The sequence below is a fragment of the Bos grunniens genome, chromosome 13 (assembly GCF_055505025.1).
Source record: "Bos grunniens cultivar Pamir isolate PY7600 chromosome 13, Bosgru_T2T1.0, whole genome shotgun sequence".
NCBI lineage: Eukaryota > Metazoa > Chordata > Mammalia > Artiodactyla > Bovidae > Bos > Bos grunniens.
Genome location: NC_141177.1, coordinates 73,651,688 through 73,671,281, shown reverse-complemented (window position 1 = coordinate 73,671,281; position 19,594 = coordinate 73,651,688). Strand labels below are relative to the sequence as shown.

The 19,594-nt window shown below is 41.4% G+C and overlaps 1 protein-coding gene across 6 annotated transcripts in view; it reads left to right on the top strand.

The window, feature by feature from the left end:
• LOC147361248 (ankyrin repeat domain-containing protein 26-like) overlaps positions 1 to 17,325 on the top strand; it is a 41,941-nt gene extending 24,616 nt beyond the window's left edge. For 2 of the 6 annotated variants that reach the window (XR_015139963.1, XR_015139964.1), the window contains exons 5-7: positions 3,029 to 3,104; positions 9,865 to 10,007; positions 16,887 to 17,090. Coding sequence is in view for 2 of the 6 variants with exons in the window: in XM_086334985.1 (XP_086191111.1) it covers positions 16,887 to 17,072 (186 nt within the window). In the remaining 4 variants the exon portion in view is untranslated. Of the gene's footprint in view, positions 1 to 3,028; positions 3,105 to 9,864; positions 10,008 to 16,886 lie in introns of all 6 variants that reach the window. The other 4 variants (XR_015139965.1, XR_015139962.1, XM_086334986.1 and 1 more) reach the window with 4 other exon arrangements.
• The last annotated feature ends 2,269 nt before the right edge of the window (positions 17,326 to 19,594 follow it).

The window sequence follows — 19,594 nt, the reverse complement described above, 5'->3', positions numbered from 1 at the left end:
TTCTGTGAGATTTTAGAGAATGAATTATTTTTAATATTGCAGTTTGTTCTCTTCACCAGGAATGAATACTACATCTCTATAGAACAGTTCTTTCTGAAAGAATATATTTTTTCCTTTGTTGGATTTTTTTTTTTAAGAGGTGGGCTTTGCATGGGATTTTTTTCAAAGATTATTTTAGTAAGATGTGATTTAAATAACCCTGGAATATCTTGAACCACTGGTGAAAATTACTTCAGAGAATCTTTAGAAAGTGAAATGTAAATATAGCCAACATTAAAAAAACTTTCATTCAGTTCAGTTCAGTTCGGTCGCTCAGTCATGTCCGACTCTTTGCAACCCCATGAACTGCAGCACGCCAGGCCTCCCTGTCCATCACCACCTCCCGGAGTTCACTCAGACTCAACGTCCATCGAGTCTGCGATGCCATCCAGCCATCTGTCTCATCCTCTGTCGTCCCCTTCTCCTCCTGGCCCCCAATCCTTCCCATCATCAGAGTCTTTTCCAATGAGTCAACTCTTCACATGAGGTGGCCAAAATACTGGAGTTTCAGCTTTAGCATCATTCCTTCCAAAGAACACCCAGGACTGATCTCCTTTAGAATGCACTGATTGGATCTCCTTGCAGTCCAAGGGACTCTCAAGAGTCTTCTCCAACACCACAGTTCAAAAGCATCAATTCTTTGGTGCTCAGCATTCTTCACCGTCCAACTCTCACATCCTACATGACTACTGGAAAAACCATAGCCTTGACTAGACAGACCTTTGTTGGCAAAGTAATGTCTCTCCTTTTCAATATGCTATCTAGGTTGGTCATAACTTTGCTTCCAAGGAGCAAGCGTCTTTTAATTTCATGGCTGCAATCACCATCTGCAGTGATTTTGGAGCCCCCAAAAATAAAGTCTGACAGTTTCCACTGTTTCCCCATCTATTTCCCATGAAGTGATGGGACCAGATGCCATGATCTTCGTTTTCTGAATGTTGAGCTTTAAGCCAACTTTTTCACTCTCCACTTTCACTTTCATCAAGAGGCTTTTTAGTTCCTCTTCACTTTCTGCCATAAGGGTGGTGTCATCTGCATATCTGAGGTTATTGATATTTCTCCCAGCAATCTTGATTCCAGCTTGTGCTTCATCCAGCCTGGCATTTCTAATGATGTACTCTGCATATAAATTAAATAAGCAGGGTGACAATATACAGCCTTGACATACTCCTTTTCCTATTTGGAACCAGTCGGTTGTTCCATGTCCAGTTCTAATTGTTGCTTCCTGACCTGCATACAGGTTTCTCAAGAGGCAGGTCAGGTGGTCTGGCATTCCCATCTTTCTCAGAATTTTCCACAGTTTATTGTGATCCACATAGTCAAAGGCTTTGGCATAGTCAATAAAGCAGAAATAAATGTTTTTCTGGAATGCTCTTGCTTTTTTGATGATCCAGAGGATGTTGGCAATTTGATCTCTGGTTCCTTGCCTTTTTTAAAACCAGCTTGAACATCTGGAGGTTCACGGTTCATGTATTGCTGAAGCTTAGCTTGGAGAATTTTGAGCATTACTTTACTAGTGTGTGAGATGAGTGCAATTGTGTGGTAGTTTGAGCGTTCTTTGGCATTGCCTTTGTTTGGGATTGGAATGAAAACTGACCTTTTCCAGTCCTGTGGCCACTGCTGAGTTTTCCAAATTTGCTGGCATATTGAGTGCAGCACTTTCACAGCATCATCTTTCAGGATTTGAAAGAGCTCATCTGGAATTCCATCACCTCCACTAGCTTTGATCGTAGTGATGCTTTCTAAGGCCCACTTCACATTCCAGGATGTCTGGCTCATTAGCATTTAGTATTTTATGTTTCAGTTCAGTCACTCAGTTGTGTCCCATTCTGCAAACCGATGGCCTGCAGCAAGCCATCTTCCTTGTCCATCACCAACTCCTGGAGCCTTCTCAAACTCATGTCCATCGAGTCAGTAATGCCATTCAACCATCTCATTCTCTGACATTCCCTTCTCTGCCTGCCTTCAATCTTTCCAGCATCAGGGTCTTTTCCAGTGAGTCAGTTCTTCGCATCAGGTGGCCAAAGTACTGGAACTTCAGCTTCAGAATCCGTCATATGAATATTCAGGACTGATTTCCTCTAGGATTGACTGGTTGGATCTCCTTGCAGTCCAAGAGACTCTCAAGCGTCTTCTCCAACACCATAGTTCGAAAGCATCAGTTCTTCGATTCTCAGCTTTCTTGATGGTCCAACTCACATATCCATCTATGATTACTGGAAAAACCATAGCTTTGACTAGACAGACCTTTGTCAGCAAAGTAATGTCTCTGCTTTTAATATGCTGTGTAGGTAGGTCATAACTTTTCTTCCAAGGAGGAGGCAGCTTTTAATTTCATGGGTACAGTCACCATCTGCAGTGATTTTGGAGATCCCAAAAATAGTCTGTCACTGTTGCCATTGGTCTCCCATCTATCTGCCATGAAGTGATGGGACTGGATGTCAAGATCTTAGTTTCCTCAATGTTGAGTTTTATGCCAGGTTTTTCACCTCCTCTTTCCCTTTCTTCGAGAGGATCTTTAGATCCTCTTTGCTTTCTGCCATAAGGGTGGTGTCATCTACATATCGGAGAAGGTAATGGCACCCCACTCCAGTACTCTTGCCTGGAAAATCCCATGGACGGAGGGGCCTGGTAGGCTGCAGTCCATGGGGTCCCGAAGAATCAGATATGACTGAGCGACCTCACTTTTGCTTTTCATTTTCATGCATTGGAGGACATAGTAACCCACTCCAGTGTTCTTGCCTGGAGAATCACAGGGACAGCAGAGCCTGGTGGGCTGCTGTCTATGGGGTCGCACAGAGTCGGACACAACTGAAGTGACTTAGGAGCAGCAGCAGCAGCAACTGCATATCAGAGGTTATTGTTATTTCTCCCGGCTATCTTGATTCCAGCTTGTGATTCCTCCAGTGTGGCATTTCTCATGATGTACTCTGCATATAAGTTAAATAAGCATGTGACAATACACAGCCTTGATGTGTTCTTTTCCCAGTTTGGAACCAGTCTGTTGTTCCCTGTCCAGTTCTAACTGTTGCTTCTGAGCTGCATACAGGTTTCTGAGGAAGCAGGTAAGGTAGTCTGGTATTCCCATCTCTTTAAGAATTTTCCACGGTTTGTTTGATCCATACAGTCAAAGGCTTTGACATCGTCAATAAAGCAGAAGCAGATGTTTTTCTGGAATTCTCTTGCTTTTTTTTAAGATCCTACGGATGTTGGAAATTTATACTCTTGTTCCTCTGCCTTTTTACATCCAGCTTGAACATCTGGAAGTTCTCAGTTCATGTACTGTTGAAGCCTCACTTGAAGAATTTTGAGCATTACTTTGCTAGCATGTGAGATGAGTGCAATTGTTCAGTAGTGAAAGGTTGTTGTTGAATCACGCAAATACACCGGGATTCTTGGCCCCTGGAGGAGAAGAATTCAATCCGGGGCCAGAGACGAGGCTTGATCGCTCGGAGCTTTTGTGTAATAAAGTTTTATTAAAGTATAAAGGAGATAGAGAAAGCTTCTGACATAGGCATCAGAAGGGGGTAGAAAGAGTACCCCCCTGCTAGTCTTTAGCTGGATGTTATATAGTCACTAGCAGTCTGTTAATGAAAGAAAGGAATGTCTTAAAATTCAGAATGGCACCGGGCCCCTCACCCATAAGATGCATTTTGGGATAAATGGTTTATCCTGGGCCATAAAATGATTAACTTGAATCTTGAAGAAGGGCAGACCACCATACAAATAGTTTCATTTACATAGATTAGGGGAACAATATCCATACTGGTTTGTCAAGTAGGTTCTGGGCCAAGAGGCGGAACCGACTTGGAGACAGAGTTTGGGGTAAAGGCATAGTACATTAGCATAGCTTAAGACAAACATTTCCATAAGAAAAAGGCATTGGTTATCTCTAGGCTCGAGAATAGCTAACTTCAGGCGAAACCGGGTGTCATTATGGCAACACAGTATTTTAAGAGAAACCTCCCTTTAAATTTGTATAGAGAAGGAAAAAATATTGTTAGTTTGTTTCCTCCTGCCGCTTAAGAGAGATAAAAATGTCTGACACTTGCAGGCTATTTCTTCTATTTGGAGACCCCTGGCCTTCCTGCCTGTTACCCTCTCAGTAGTTTGACCATTCTTTAGCATTGCCTTTCGTTGGGATTGAAATGAAATCTGACCTTTTCCAGTCCTGTGGCCTTTGCTGAGTTTTGCATATTTGTTGGCATATTGAATGCAACACATTCACTGCATCATATTTTAGGATTTGAAAGAGCTGAACTGGAATTCCATTACCTTCACTAGCTTTGTTCGTAGTGGTGCTTCTTAAGGCCCACCTGACTTTGCACTCCAGGATGTCTGTCTCTAGGTGAGTGATCCCACCATCATGATTATCTGGGTCATGAAGATCTTTTCTGTATAGATTTTGTGTTCTTGCCACCTTTTTTTAATATCTTCTGCTTTCTGTTAGGTTCATACCATTTTTGTCCTTAATTGGCCCATCTTTGCATGATATGTTCCCTTGATATCTCTAATTTTCCTGACGAGATCTCCAGTCTTTCCTATTCTATTGTTTTCCTCTATTTCTTTGCATTGATCGCTGAGGAAGGCTTTCTTATTCTTTGTTTTGGCTATTGTGAATGATGCTGCAGTGAAGCATAGTGTCCAAATCTCTGTTTAAGCCCCTATTTTCAGTTCTTTGCAGTATATACCTAGGAGTGGAATTAGTGGGTTGTATGATAATTCACTGGTTAGCTTTTTGAAGAAGCACCAAACTATTTTTCACAGAGGCTACACCATATTATATCCCACCAGCAATGTGTAAGTTTTCCAATTTCTCCACATTCTAACCATGATTATCTTTTTAATGTGTCTATTGGTTATTTGTATATCTTCTTTGGTAGTGCAGAGGTAGAGAATCTGCTTGCCAGTGCAGCAGATGCAAGTGACTTGGTTTCGATCCCTGTGTTGGAAAGATGCACTGGAGAAGGAAATGGTAACCACTTCAGAATTCTTGCCTGAAAAATTTCATGAAGAGAAGAGCTTGATGGCTATGGGTCACAAGGAATCAGACAGCTGAGTGACTGAGGTTACACACACATCAAGTCCTTTGCCCTCTTTTTGCCTGTGCCCCAAGGCTTGTAGAATCTTATTTCCCCACCAACGGTTCAACTTGCGCCCAGGCCCTTGGCAGTGAAAGTTCAGAGTTCTGACAACTGGATTACCAGGAAATCCCCACCTTTGTTCATTTTTAGTGAAATTGTTTGTCCCTGATTCATGGGGTCGCAAAGAGTTGGACATGACTGAATGACTGAACTGAACTGAACTTGTTGTTTTATTCTGTTGTTGATGAGTAAATGTCGTAGATATTAAATCCTTATCACGTTATATAATTTGCAAATATTTTCTCTCATTCTGTAGATTATCTCTTTACTTTCTTAATAATGCCCTTTAATGTACAAAGATTTTAATTAAGATGAAATTCAACATGTTTGTTTATTTTTTACTTCTGTTTTTGGTCTTATATCTAAGCTTCCATCAACAAGTAAGGTTGTGTGCATTTACTTTGTTTCATTCAAAAGTTTTATGGTTTTAGCTGCAATATTTAGATGGTTGCAGTTTTTAATCATAGTTGTGTATGATGTGAAGTAGGGGTCCAACTTCATTCTTGTACATGTGGAAATCCAGTCATCCAAGTGCCATTTGTTGAAGAGACTGCTCTTTCCCAGTTGATTGGATTTGGCATCCTTGTCAAAAATCAGTGGGCTGTAGATATATGGATTTATTTTTGGAGGCTCAGTTCTACTCCATTGGTCCATATGTCTGTCCGTATACTAGTACCACTCTGCTTTAAATACTGTAGCTTTGTTACATGTTTTGAAATCTGGAAATCTCAGTTGTCCATTTTTTTTTCTTTTTAAGGTTATTCTGGGATATCCAGGGCTCCTTTAATTCCATATGAATTTGAATGTTGACCTATACATTTCTGAAAAAAAGCTGTTGAAATTTTGATAGAGATTGTGATTAATGTGTAGATCACCTTAGGTGAGGTTGTCATTTTTGACAATATTAAGTCTTCCTCCCCATGGACTGTGAAAATCTTTCCATTAATTTAGGTCTTCTTTAGTTTCTTTCACCGATGTTTTGTAGTTTTCCATGTACCAGTCTTTTACTTGTTTGGTTAAATCTATTCCTAAATATTTCATTATTTTAAACTCTAAATGAAATCACTTTCTTTTTGGGATTGTTCATTGCACATGGATAGAAACAACTGAATCCTGTGTGTTGATCTTGTATCTTGCAGCTTTACTGAATTTGTTTACTAACTTAAGTGGCTTCCTTTGAATTCATTGGAGTTTTCATACATATGATCATATAATCTGTAAAAAGATATAGTTAAAATTCTTCCTTTCCAGTTTGAATTTCTTTAATTTCAACGTCCTGTCTATTTACTCTGATTAGCACTTCTAGTGCGTCTTTGAATATCACTGATGAAAGTGGGCATCCTTATCTTGTTCCTGATCTTAGAGGGAAAGATTTCTTTTTCTTACCATTGAGTATAATGTTAGCTGTGCAGTGTTCATCATTGCCTTTATAATTTTGAGGAACTTTCCTTCCATTCCTTGTTTTTGAGTTTTTATCATGAAAAGACATTGAGTTTTGTCAAGTACCTTTTCTGTACCTTTTGAGAGTCATATGGTTGTTATCCTTTGTTCTGAAAGTGTTCTGCATTACATTGATTGATATTCTCATGTTGAACCACTCTTCCATTCCTGGGTAAATCCCACGTGGTCATGATGTATACTCCTTTTAATATGCTTATTGAATTGTGTTTGCTCGAATTTTATTGAGGATGTTTGTATATATATTTATAAGAAGTATTATCTGTAGCTTCCTTGTGATATCTTAGTCTGGCATTGATATCAGTGTAACATGGCCTCATCAAAAGAGTTAGGAAGTGTTCCCTTCCTTTCAGTTTTTTTGAGGTAGTCTGTGTTGTCTGTTATCAGTATAGGCACTCCTAGCCTCTTTTGGTTAGTATTCATAGGGAGTTTCTATTTCATTCCTCTTATCTTTCAATCTATTTAAGTGTTTGGATCTAGAGGGAATCTCTTGTAAATAGCATATAGTTGAATCATGCTGTTTTATCCATTATGACAATATCTGCCTTTTTATTGGAAAGTTTAATCTGTTTAGATTTAAAATAATTGCTGACAAGGAAAGACTTATTTCTATTGTTTGGGTGTTTATATTATGTATATATTATAGCTTATTATCCTTCATTTCATCCACTGATGCCTTTTTTTGGGCAAACCCAGGCCCCAGCTGTGAAAGCACCAAGGAGTCCTAACCACTGGACCACCAGGGAACTCCTGATTTATGCTTTCTCCAATGTGTAGTGTCTGTTTTTCTAGTGAGCTGTTTTGATTGGTCATTTTGCTGCCAGTGATGCTCAAGTCCGCCTGAGCATTGGAATCACATGTAGAAATTTTTAGACACATGGATTCTGCAACTTCTCTACAAACTGTAGATCAGAGTCTGCAGAGCTATGTTCCAAGATTGCAGGAATCTAAAGTTCTAAGACTCTCCTAAGTCATTCTGAGAAACTGCTTAACCAAAGTCCTTCTTGGGGACTAGAAAATCTTCAAGTGTTTTCACTAGTGTTCTACATACACGTCTTCCCTTCCATTGCCTATTGAACATTAAAATAAAGGTCATTTAGAGAGAATCATGGAGAAGGCAATGGCACCCCACTCCAGTACTCTTGCCTGGAAAATCTCATGGACGGAGGAGCCTGGTAGGCTGCAGTCCATGGGATCGCTAAGAGTCGGACACGACTGAGCGACTTCACTTTCACTTTTCACTTTCATGCGTTGGAGAAGGAAATGGCAATCCACTCCAGTGTTCTTGCCTGGAGAATCCCAGGGATGGGGGAGCCTGGTGAGCTGCCGTCTATGGGGTCGCACAGAGTCGGACACGACTGAAGCGAGTTAGCAGCAGCAGCAGCAGAGAGAATCAACACAGCAACTAGTCAAAGTCAAATAATCACTCTAGCCAGTAATATACTTCACTCCCCCATCCTGTGAAGAATTTATATCAACAATCCAGAGACCTGAAAGAGGGAATAGAGCTAAACATGTCAGATGTAGGTTTTATCCTGTTAATCTTTCTGATTTCAAGGTTCATCTGTGGTACTTTTATCTTAAACTCCTATAAACCAATGTTGTTGCTTTAAGAAAGTATTGGTTGCAATCAAATTTTTTTCTGTAATCAAAACAAAATATTTTGTGAATGTGTGTGTATGTGTATGTTGATTTGGGGCCCTGAGTTTAACTGCTAACACCAGCAATTTGAGAAAAAGTGAAATACAGACACACATAGCTGTTTTAATAAGAGGAAAGTTTAGTTATTTCAGTGTGGCCTGGCATGAACAAAGTCTTAGGTATATTCTTGCTCTTTGGGAATCAGTAACTCCACTTCCATAGTTGACTTTGCTAGTCTTCAAACCAACTTAGTTTCTCTCTTCTACTAAAAGTTTCTAGAGGCAGTTATCAGTCATTTCTTTTGAAGAAGTTAGCAACGAAGTAAAACAGAAACCTAGAGATTGTTGTCAATGTTTTAAGATGGAAAGTTGTGCTTGTTGGGGAGTTTAAGTATTAAATCCAGTCTTTTTAAAATGCTGTGTATATATTCCCATTTTTTGTTGGTCCAACCAAGAAACAGGCATATGATGTTATTCAAAATGGGTTACATGTTACTTTTTTTCCCATAATTAAGTAGCCACCTTTCTTGGGCTTCCCCGGTTGCTCAGTGGTAAAGAATCTGCCTGCAATGCAGGAGACACAGGAGATTCAGGTTTGATCCCTGGGTGGGGAATATCCCCTAGAGGGAGGGCATGGCAGCCTACTCCACTAATTCTGCCTGGAGACTCCCATGGACAGAGGAGCCTAGTAGGCTAGAGTCCATAGGGTCACAAACGGTCGGACATGACTGAATCGACTGAGCACACACACACACAGCCTCTTTTCTGGAACACACATCTCTAGCAGAGGAGAACCACAAAAATCTTTTAGAAGAAGGCTTTCATTCTTTTGGTTAGCCACAATATATATTAAACCAGCTTTGACATACAGGAGATATTTAGGATTGTCTTTATGGCTAACTGGACTCATAAGTGGGTGAGAAGATCCCTAGACCTGGGCACTTTCATACTGCTTACTTCCATTCATGCTCCTTTGAAGATCAGAGTGGAATTGGCTATTTGCAGTGCATGGCAACCCACTCCGGTACTCTTGCCTGGAAAATCCCATGGACAGAGGAGCCTAGTAGGCTGCAGTCCATGGGGTCGCTAAGAGTCAGACACAACTGAGTGACTTCACTGTCACTTTTCACTTTCATGCATTGGAGGAGGAAATGGAAACCCACTCCAGTGTTCTTGCCTGGAGAATCCCAGGGACAACGGGGCATGGTGGGCTGCTGTCTATGGGGTCACACAGAGTCGGAGACGACTGAAGCGACTTAGCAGCAGCCGCAGTATATCTTTGTTGTTTTGAAAGTCCAGTCAGTGGATTGATGCTTGGCTCGTTGCATAAAAATCAACCAGTATAGTTTGGTAACAGCACAGATTCCCAACTTTTCTGTCTGTGCCTCCCCCTTCTCCCCATCTTCTGTTCAGTTGGTCTGGGTTAGTGCCTGGAAATTAAAGTTCTCCAGCAGACAGGTATGGGAAATACTGTGCAAGAGGGCTCTGAAGAGATGTCTGAGTAAAGAATGTTATGGGTTGCTGGAATTTCAGTATGGAAGCTACCACTGCAAGTTCCATGACTTTTCCCTCCAAATTTACAGGTGTGTCTGTGTACGGAACAAAATGTGGGTCGCAGCCTTTGGAGTCATTTCTGCTGCCTTGGCAGTGGTGAGTGGCTTTGACCTGATGTACATTGGGGTGCCATTTTTGATCATCATTGCAAATTCACCATTTCTTATTGTAGGTGAGTAAAACAAAGCATGAGGCTGCACACTGTGTATGTGGGGGTGTGGGGTGCGTAAAGGAAGGATATTGTGTTAGATTAGGCAAAATAGTTATATATCAGTGACTCTACAGATGCAAAATGAGGAATCAGGAGAAAAAGAAAATCAAATGGAATTATGTGCCTTTCAGTTCAGTTCAGTTCAGTCGCTCAGTTGTGTCCAACTCTTTGTGACCCCATGGACTGCAGCACACCAGACCTCCCTGTTGTCACCCACTCCTGGAATTTACCCAAACTCATGTCCATTGAGTTGGTGATGGCATCCAACCATCTCAGTCTTTGTCTTATGTACCTTTAAGAGTTAGAAAAATTTAGTACCCCAAATGGAAAAACACAGACCAGGGACATGAACAGGCAGTTCACACACACATACACACACACACAGAATCCAAAACACTAATCATTGAAAATATAAGAAAAAAATATTTGACCTTTCCATTAATCAAGGGATGCAAGTTAAACCAAAAGTGAGACACCTTGTCCTTTTATTAGATTAATGAATATTACAGCAAGACTGAAGGTTTGGGGAAGGTTGTATGCAAATAAACACACATTCTGCTGAGGGAAATTTGTAAATTGGTACACGTTTAAAATATAACTTTGCAACAAATCAAAAGACTTAAAAATTTTAAATGGACTCTGACCTGCCAATTCCACTCCTGGTAATTCGTCCTAGTTATTGGACAGGTGCTCACAAAATAGAAGACGTATGTTCATTTCAGTGTGATTTAGAATAGGAAAAAACAAAAACAGGCTAATTGTATGATAGTGTACGGTGAATGATGTTGGATTCGTGATCTCCAAAGAAGAATATTTAGCTTCTTCTCCACCAGGGACCAGACTTGATCACTCAAGAGCTTCTGTGTAGCAGAGTTTTATTAAAGTATAAAAAGGGACAGAGAAAGCTTTTGACATAGACATCAGAAGGGGAGGCAGAGTGCTCCCCAAGCTAGTCTTTTCAAGGCCTTATATACTTTTTTCAGACCCACGCCCACAACATACATCTTAAATGAACAAGATTAGAATGAACAATAGAAAGATATTACCAGACCCACTCCCATAATATCCATTTTAAGATGACAGGATTAGTCAGAAGGTTCTTGTTAAGGAGAAACATGTCCTTGAGCAAGAAGCATTGTTATATTCACTAAGACAAAGCAATGTAGAAAAGACCGTTTGTCCTTTTCTCCTTGGGAGCCTCAGACCTCTTTCTCCTTCTTGAGGGCTCCGGACCCCTTTCTCCTCCTCAGGGACCCTGGTCTTCTTATCAACCTACCTAGGAATTGACTTTCTCATTCCCCCCTTTTCTTTTAGGAGGATCTTGTTGCCAAGGGAAAGGGCCATCGTTTTCATTCCATAACTACTTCCTTCTGTTGAAGGGCATTGTCCCTAAGTTGTTGAGGCAATATATTCTCCTAACTGTCATATTGAGGGTCTCTGATCCAGGGTCCCCAAGTAATAGTTGGAGGAGGCTGTGGCACTCGTAGGAGCCTGGACAACCATTTGTAACTTAGAAGCTTTCAGATGGTTAGAAACAAACCCCATTTTACAGTTACAGATGTAAGGCAAAATACCCATTAAACCAAGTTAAATCATAATCAAAATTAAAAGTCACATTATGTCCATAGTTGAATCAGTCCATTTTAGGGTGGTTAGAAGTCATCAGTGGAGAAGGCAGTGGCACCCCACTCCAGTACTCTTGCCTGGAGAATCCCATGGATGGAGGAGCCTGGTGGGCTGCCGTCTATGGGGTCGCACAGAGTTGGACACGACTGAAGCGACTTAGCAGCAGCAACAGAAGTCATCAGAAGAAGACGAGATATCATACATGCTTGTTGTCAGTGCAGGTATTCACAGAGCTGAAGAAAGTCCTTTCCTTGTAGTGGAGAAACCCACCATGCCAAGCCTTTGCTGACAAGGTTGAAAACCTGAAAGCTGAGTCACATAGTTAATTCTAAGGTTTCAGGATGTATGACAAGATCTGTGCATGAAAACAGTCTCATAGAGACAGTCCCTTCTTAGGGGCAGTTCAAGCCCTCATTAAAGTCATGGGTAAAACTTTAAACCAACTGTCTTGTGTTTCCTGAGTTAGCTCACATGGATGGCCTTTAATAATGGCATTCGCCTTTCCAGCCTTTCCTGAAGATGGGGGTCTCTAGGAACAGTGTAAGGAATATTCTATTCCTGGAAGTCTTGACACCCCTTGAGTTACAGTAGCTTCAAGATGGAACATTGTTGCTCTGAACTTTAGTTTAAGATCCCCCTTAACATCATGAGAAGTCAGTATAGTAAGGTTTCACCCATTCCTTAACCTCAGGCTTTAGTGGATACTGCTTTTGATGTGAAAATAAGTGAGGGGTTTTGAGCTTGATAACAACAGGAACAGCATTTTGTGCTCAACCCACAGTTTTTCCATCAGTGCACACTCTAGGATTTACATTTTGTTCACTTAAAAGAGCAGGCTCCATATTCATGAAAACAGAGGCTGGACCATGTTCAGTATATGCCTCCTTAGAAGGGGTGAGGGAGACTCCAGCTTGATCAGAACCTCGTGAGAAAACAGCACGGAGACCCAGTTGCAGCTTAAAAGATGACTGAAATAATAGCGTTTGACTCATCCTGACAGTCCCATAACAATAGTGCATCAGGAGGAAAGCGGACCAGGGGCTTCAGTGAGCACAGAGAAAGTTGCCCCAGTGTGCAAAAGAAAATCTATCCATTGGCCCCCCACAGTTATTAATCCCCAGGGTTCCACAGGTGTAATTAGAATGGGACCTTGTATGGGGACCCCCAGGCACTTTCAGTCCCGGTTGCCTTGAGAGTCCAACCCCTGGGGCCTGTGTCTCAGAGGGCGGCCTCTCCTCAGGTGTGGTCATTTTATAGACCGGACGTGGAGCCGGGCACAGCTTAGATGCCTGAGGGCAAATCCAGCTAGAGATGCCTCTGTTTCCACCGTAATAACAAGTCCACCCCTTTTCACCTAGGTTACTCTGGGCACTTTTCCTCAGTCTGTTTCAGAGTTGATCTAAGAGCCATTGTCGGGGCTTCATTCTTTTGTCAGTTTTTTTTCTCCTACTTTCCTCCTTGTATTCTTTACTATGATATACCATCTGAGCCAGCTTTAACAGTCTTTTAAAGACTGATTTGGTCCAAATGCCTGTTTTCATCACTTATGGCAGATATCTGGAGCTGACTGAGTGAGAAATCTATTTTTCAGATTATTCCTTCCTCTGTATTTTTGGGATCAAAGTCAGTAAACTTGTGGAGAGCCTCTTGTAGTCTATCTAGGAATTTTTCAGGAGATTTTTTCTCTCCCTGTTCTGTGTCAGCCAACTTAGCATAGTGTAAAGTCTTAGTGCGCACTGGCATGAATCCTTCAAGAACACACCTGGAAAAGTAGTTCTGATCCCACCTTCGTTTAGGCATGCTATAGTCACAGTCTGGCTTGTCATGGGAAGTGCTTGGCTCCCAGGAAGGAGGAGAGCTATTTTGTGCTTCCTCTTTCCCCTTGTCTCATCCTCAAGCCATTCATCTTCAAAAGTAGTAGCTTCTCCCAAAACTCGAGTTCTCGAGTCAGGAGTCAGCATCTGTCCCAAGACATACGTTACATCTCTCCAAGTAAGGTCATAAAGTTAGTCCTCTAAAGGCTTTTATGAAATGGGACTGTTTGAGTTTCTACTGAGACTGAGGCATCCCCTTCTGGAAGGGTGCCCTGAGTCAGCCTGTTTAGTTGGGAGCCCTAGATACAGGGGCAAAGTAAGAGAAGAGGAGGCTGCTGAAGGTTTGACAGCCAAATCTGCACCCTTAGGACATAAGTCTTGCATGTCTCGCAGAGAGATAAAGAGCAACACATATGGCAGTTCTACCCATTTCTCTTGTTTTCTACAGAACTGATCTAATTGTGAAACAGTATTATAATTGAGACCCTTCAGCTGACCAGTGTTCCCCATCTTCCAAAGGCTACCATGGCCATTTGGTATCAAAGACAAAGATCAGGCATGTCTTTTTTAAACTCTGGGAATCAAAATTGTCCCCATTTAAAAAAATACATTTTAAAGAGGTGGTTCTGGATCTGCTAGCTCCCATCTGTGAAAGTGAAGTCACTCAGTCGTGTCCGACTCTTTGCGACCCCGTGGACTGTAGCCTACCAGCCTCCTCCATCCATGGGATTCTCTAGGCAAGAATACTGGAGTCAGTTGCCATTTCCTTCTCCAGGGGATCTTCCCAACCCAGCGATCGAACTCGGGTCTCCCGCACTGCAGGCAGATGCTTTACCCTCTGAGCCACCAGGGAAGCTCCCATCTGTAAGAGAGAAAAAAGCAGCATCCACAGCCGTGGCTTCTTTCCACCGGAGGTGTCCCTCCCTGCTCTAGATTGGGGTGTAGACAGACGTTCCACCGAAGCTTTCCTTCCCTGCTTGGACTTAGTCTGTCCCTTACTGACAAAGGTGACTTATCAGTCCCTCCCAGTTCCACCACCGAGGTGGGGTGGAGATGCACCAGGGGTAGGCCTGATGGCATCCCAGACTGATGTCCAGTTCCTCACCATGAAGACCTTTGTCTGATTTTCACTCCTCCTCTGATGCCACCTGGGGTGGAGCAGAGTAGCTTTCCTGGAGTGTTTCCCAAGCTCGTCTTCTAGGGGAAGCATCCATGTTCCATGTGTGTATGCACATTCCCGAGTACAGTCCTGAACACAGTAGAAGCTTTGGGTTATAAAGAGACGAACAAGAAATCCAAGATGTCTCTTTTTAGTGTTGCCACACCAGTATATGTGACAGCAAAAGAGAGACTGGAGGGTCAGCCAGTGAGGAAAAAGTGATTTCTGTGCTAAACTTACTAGGGCCAATCCTTCCAGTTCATTCCCAGAGATTCCACAAAAGGAATATCTAGGGAGTTGAGAGACAAGCCATTGGAGAGCTTTCTCTGGTCTGCTGAGAGCTAGCACTACCAAAGGAAGCCCACTGCACTTCCAAGTTGACCAGATCCTGCAATTCCCAGTCTGTGTCTTCAAAAACCTCATGATCAGGGGCAATGCTTCTACCCACATAGATCAGAGGCATAGCCATGACAAAGACTTACTTTTAGGACTCTGGACCCTGAGGCAGCCAGCCAAGAGAATGACCTCTAGCCTGAGAGATGTTCCTGGAACTAGAGCTCCACCTTGCTCCCAAACGTGCCCTTGTAACTTTCAGTTCCTAGCAAGGCTAGGCGCTTTCATCCATATAGTTTGAGGTCTAAGTAAAAGTACGGAGTAACGGCATGGATCACAAGTCCCTTGAAAGTCTATGATCTGACAGGTTAGGTTAGTAGTTCTAATTCCCCACACAATTATGGAATGGTCAAAGAGACCAGGAAAAGCTGACCAAGAAAGGAAAATTTGGTCCACACGCTTCACCCATTTCTGGCCCTTCCCCTCACAGGGATGTTGGGTGTCTCTTGGCATTGGGAGGTCGGTATATAAACCCCGACAAACCTTCCATTTTGGGGTCTGCCTTCAGTCATTATAACGCACCACAAAACCCCAGTGCAGGGTTCATCACTTGCTTTGCACAGGACATGTCATTCATTCACACAAGCACACTGCAAGATCAGTGAGACCTTGAGAGACAGGCAAAGAAAACCATTTGAATTCATCTTGTTAATTTTAAATGGATGTTTAAACAATGCAGAGACTCTGTTTTTTTCTCTAACAAGTGTTGGAGTTGACAACATGTTTATTATGATTTCTGCCTGGCAGAAGACCAGCCTCATGGATAGCTTAAGCGAGCAGATGTCCGATGTCTATTCAAAAGTGGCAGTATCCATTACAATCACCACCATCACCAATGTCCTGGCCTCCTATACAGGAATTATGACCTCTTTCATAATAATAAAGAGAACCTGACCTCTTTCAGGTCCATGCAATACTTTTACATTTATAGAGGAACAACCCTGCTCTTTTGTTATTTTCATAACATCGTGTGTTTTGGAGTGTTTATGGCCATGGATGGTAAAAGAGAAGTAGTCTATCTACGCTGGCTGAAGAAGCAGGAAACTCCTGACCAAAAAATGTTCCTCATTAAAAAAGTCCTTTTGCCTCCCAGGTAATTTTCTCCAAGCTGAACATAAAGCTGATCTCCATCCAATGAATCTATTCTTTTTTCAATTTATTTTTTATTGAAGGGTAATTGCTTTACAGAATTTTGTTTTCAATCAAACCTCAACATGAATCAGCCATAGGTATACAAATGTCACCTCCCTTTTGAAACTCCCTCCCATCTCCCTCCCCATCTCACTCCTCTAGGTTGATTCAGGGCCCCTGTTTGAGTTTCCTGAGCCATACAGCAAATTTCCGTTGGCTATCTATTTTACATATGGAATCCAGTGCATCTATTCTTTAGAGAATATTTTAGTACTTTACTCACAAGCACCGAGTCCAGGTTTTTTGTAGTGCTCCTATACTTTGTACATCATAAGTAGTATATACGGGTGTTTCTGAGTGCAGGAAGGTTTAGACTTCCGAAATTTGGCAAGTGATGACTCCTACACCACACAATATAGTAATGTAGAAGAATATTTTTCAAGTTATGGTCCCAGGGTTATGGTTATCATTACTGAATCTTGACTATTGGGATAAAAATACTAGGCAAAAATTGGAAAAATGTCTGGCACATTTTGAAAACAGTGAGTATGTAGATAAAAATCTTACAGAGTTTTGGTTATGAGAATATATGAAATATATGGAAAACCTCCATCAAGATAAAAATGGTGACAGCTTTTCTGAGCAATAAATGCACTTTTTAATTGGAATTTCCACTTTAAATGGAATGTGTATAACATTAATATTACATCATCACAGGTAAACATTTGTTCCCAGGCCTTCATTCAAACCATGAGTATGTCTTCTTCAAGCAATAAGAAACTGATGTTACACCAGTTCCGAGACATGGCCGAGAAGTGTCAAGTTCCCCTAATGGTATACAACCAGGCTTTCATATATTTTCATCAGTATTCTGCAATATTAGAAAACACTGTTCAAATGTGACTGTTGCATCAACAGCTATGTTCATTGTTTCCTTATTGTTAATTCCTCATCCCGTATGTTCTTTGTGGGCAACTTTTGCTATTGCTTCTGTGATTATGCGCCTCTTGGGTTTTATGGCCTTCTGGAATGTCAATCTTGATTCCATAGCCATGATTAATCTTGTCATTTGTATAGGGTTTTCTTTTGACTTTTCTGCTCACATTTCCTGTGTGTTTGTTTCGAGTTCAGAGCCCTCAGTAAACTGAAAAACCATTGAGGCATTGTATCTGCTAGGCTACCCTGTGTTACAAAGTGCATTTTCAACAATAATAGGCGTGTGTGTCCTGTCTGCAGCTAAAGCATACATCTTCAGGACATTTTTTAAGATTGTTTCTTGTGGTGGTATTTGGAGCTGCTCATGGTCTAATTTTGTATCCCAATATTCCTAACTGTTTTTTGAAAGTTAGTTTGAACAAGCACTGACAAATCAAAGACCAATTATAGAATTCCTGATTAGCCCAGCCCAATCTGATGAAAACGCACCATTAAGAATAGTCAATAAACTAAAAGCAAAGGCATGTTTCCTTGGCTTGAAAATACCGTTTAAAAATGTTACTTAAAATATCCTGAGAGAGGAGAGAACAACATGGTGGAGGAGAGGTGGACGTGGAGTACATCTCTCTCCACATATATATCACCAGTACACCTTCAGACACAGAAGTGCATGCAGAACACCAGCTGAGAGTGGACAGGAGTACCTGACTGGTGGAAAAGAATACATAGACCCATGCAAAACTTGGTAGGATGAAGGAACTAGGGGGCAAAACAGGAGTGGGAGATCACAGATGCCTATTCAGGACTACAAATGCGTGCCATTCTAATCATAACCCCCAAAATTAAGTTTCTGGGGATACGATTTCTCAGGATAGATTTAAACAGCCAATACTGCTTGGCAGGGGTTGTACTCCAAAATAGACAGGAGATAGATCTCCTGATCCCTGAACAAGGAGGAACTTGAACCATCTTGAATGAGACGTGTTGTTTCTGGGTAAATATCTCCAGCCAAGTTAAAGAAAGTCTCACAGTCCTCAAGAAAAACATTCAGATCCTACAGGATCTCAAAGAACGAGCTGCAGAGTTTTTGAGGTGGCTACAATCTCTCTTTGGGGGCTCTTCTCCTGGCGATGGGGAATTTGGAGTTGGCTAATGCCCCTACTAATCTCTGTTATCACCATATTGATGCTGCCTATGATTGCTCCGTGTATTGTTGATTAACCCATTTAGTCTCAACATGCAATGCCAGTTCAACAAGAGTAAATAAAATTACACCCAACCACGGAAAATATCACTTACTCTTAGATGAACACCACTATAAGGACTCTGAGGCTTCAGACTAGCAAGAGGGGGAGGTCCAGTGCCCCTCGCTATCCCCACTCAGCTGGAAGTAGCCAGAGAAAGCTTGACGTCTCTATTCCCAAAGAAATGGGCCTCCTATCTCTTGAGGTGGGAATGTTAGTTAGAATAGGAAAAATAGGAAAAAGGAGTCCAAAATGGTGGCGGCTAAAAGACAAAGAAAGGAAAAAGCATGCGAAAGTGGAACCAAAGAAAATCTGAGGACCGGAGTAAGGATCTCAGGTGAAAAAAATAGCCCCCTGGCTCACCCAATTTCCATGGGGCAGGCTCAGGGGCAAGAGACAGATGTATAAACAAAGGAAACCAAGATGGATCGAGGCCTCCCCTTTGGGATTGGCCTGCTCTCACACCTCGAGGGTGTACTTTCCTTTGCTTGCTGAATAAAACTCTGAGCTGTAAGCGAGCTGTAACACTGGTCCGCTGTTTCAAATCTGTGCTCTGGAAAGACAGAACTGAGGAAATCACATACTTAAGCGACATATCTACACATTTTATTTATTATCACAATGAAACCTTTTTTAGAGTTTACTAATAAAATTGTTTTACCTGTAGTATGATAGAATTGTAAATAATATGATTAGAAGGCATGCCAATTGAAACAAGGGCACCACTGTCATAGAATTTGCCTCAAATTCCAGTTGTCTGGAAAGTCATGTAGAAGACCTGCCACAAAAATATATTCAGGTAAAGAGCTTTCAATTTTGATATTGTGTGTGTTACATATGATATTGAAACACTACAGCTTATTGATTTAAATATTAAAATTCAGTAAAAAATCAAAATATATGGATTATGATTTTAGAATAAGAAGGTAATGAAGATTTTCTTCTTCCCACAAATCTCTGGCATGCTTTTCAAAGTTTCTTTCAAAAATCTAACGTTTAAAACTCCTGAATATACAAAATCTGAATCTTACACAAAACTGTGAAAGCACTAATAACTGTGACATTATTTCTTTTTCTACACTTCTATTAGATTGTTATTTTTTACTATTTTCATTGCACAAACACCATTTCAGAAAGGCCTGAGTATTAACAGGCTTTTTCCAGAAGGTGTCTTCTCATTTTCACCAGTTTTATTCAGAGTATTACGTGTGCCAGCCCCAAAATTACTGAACAGATAATATGTCC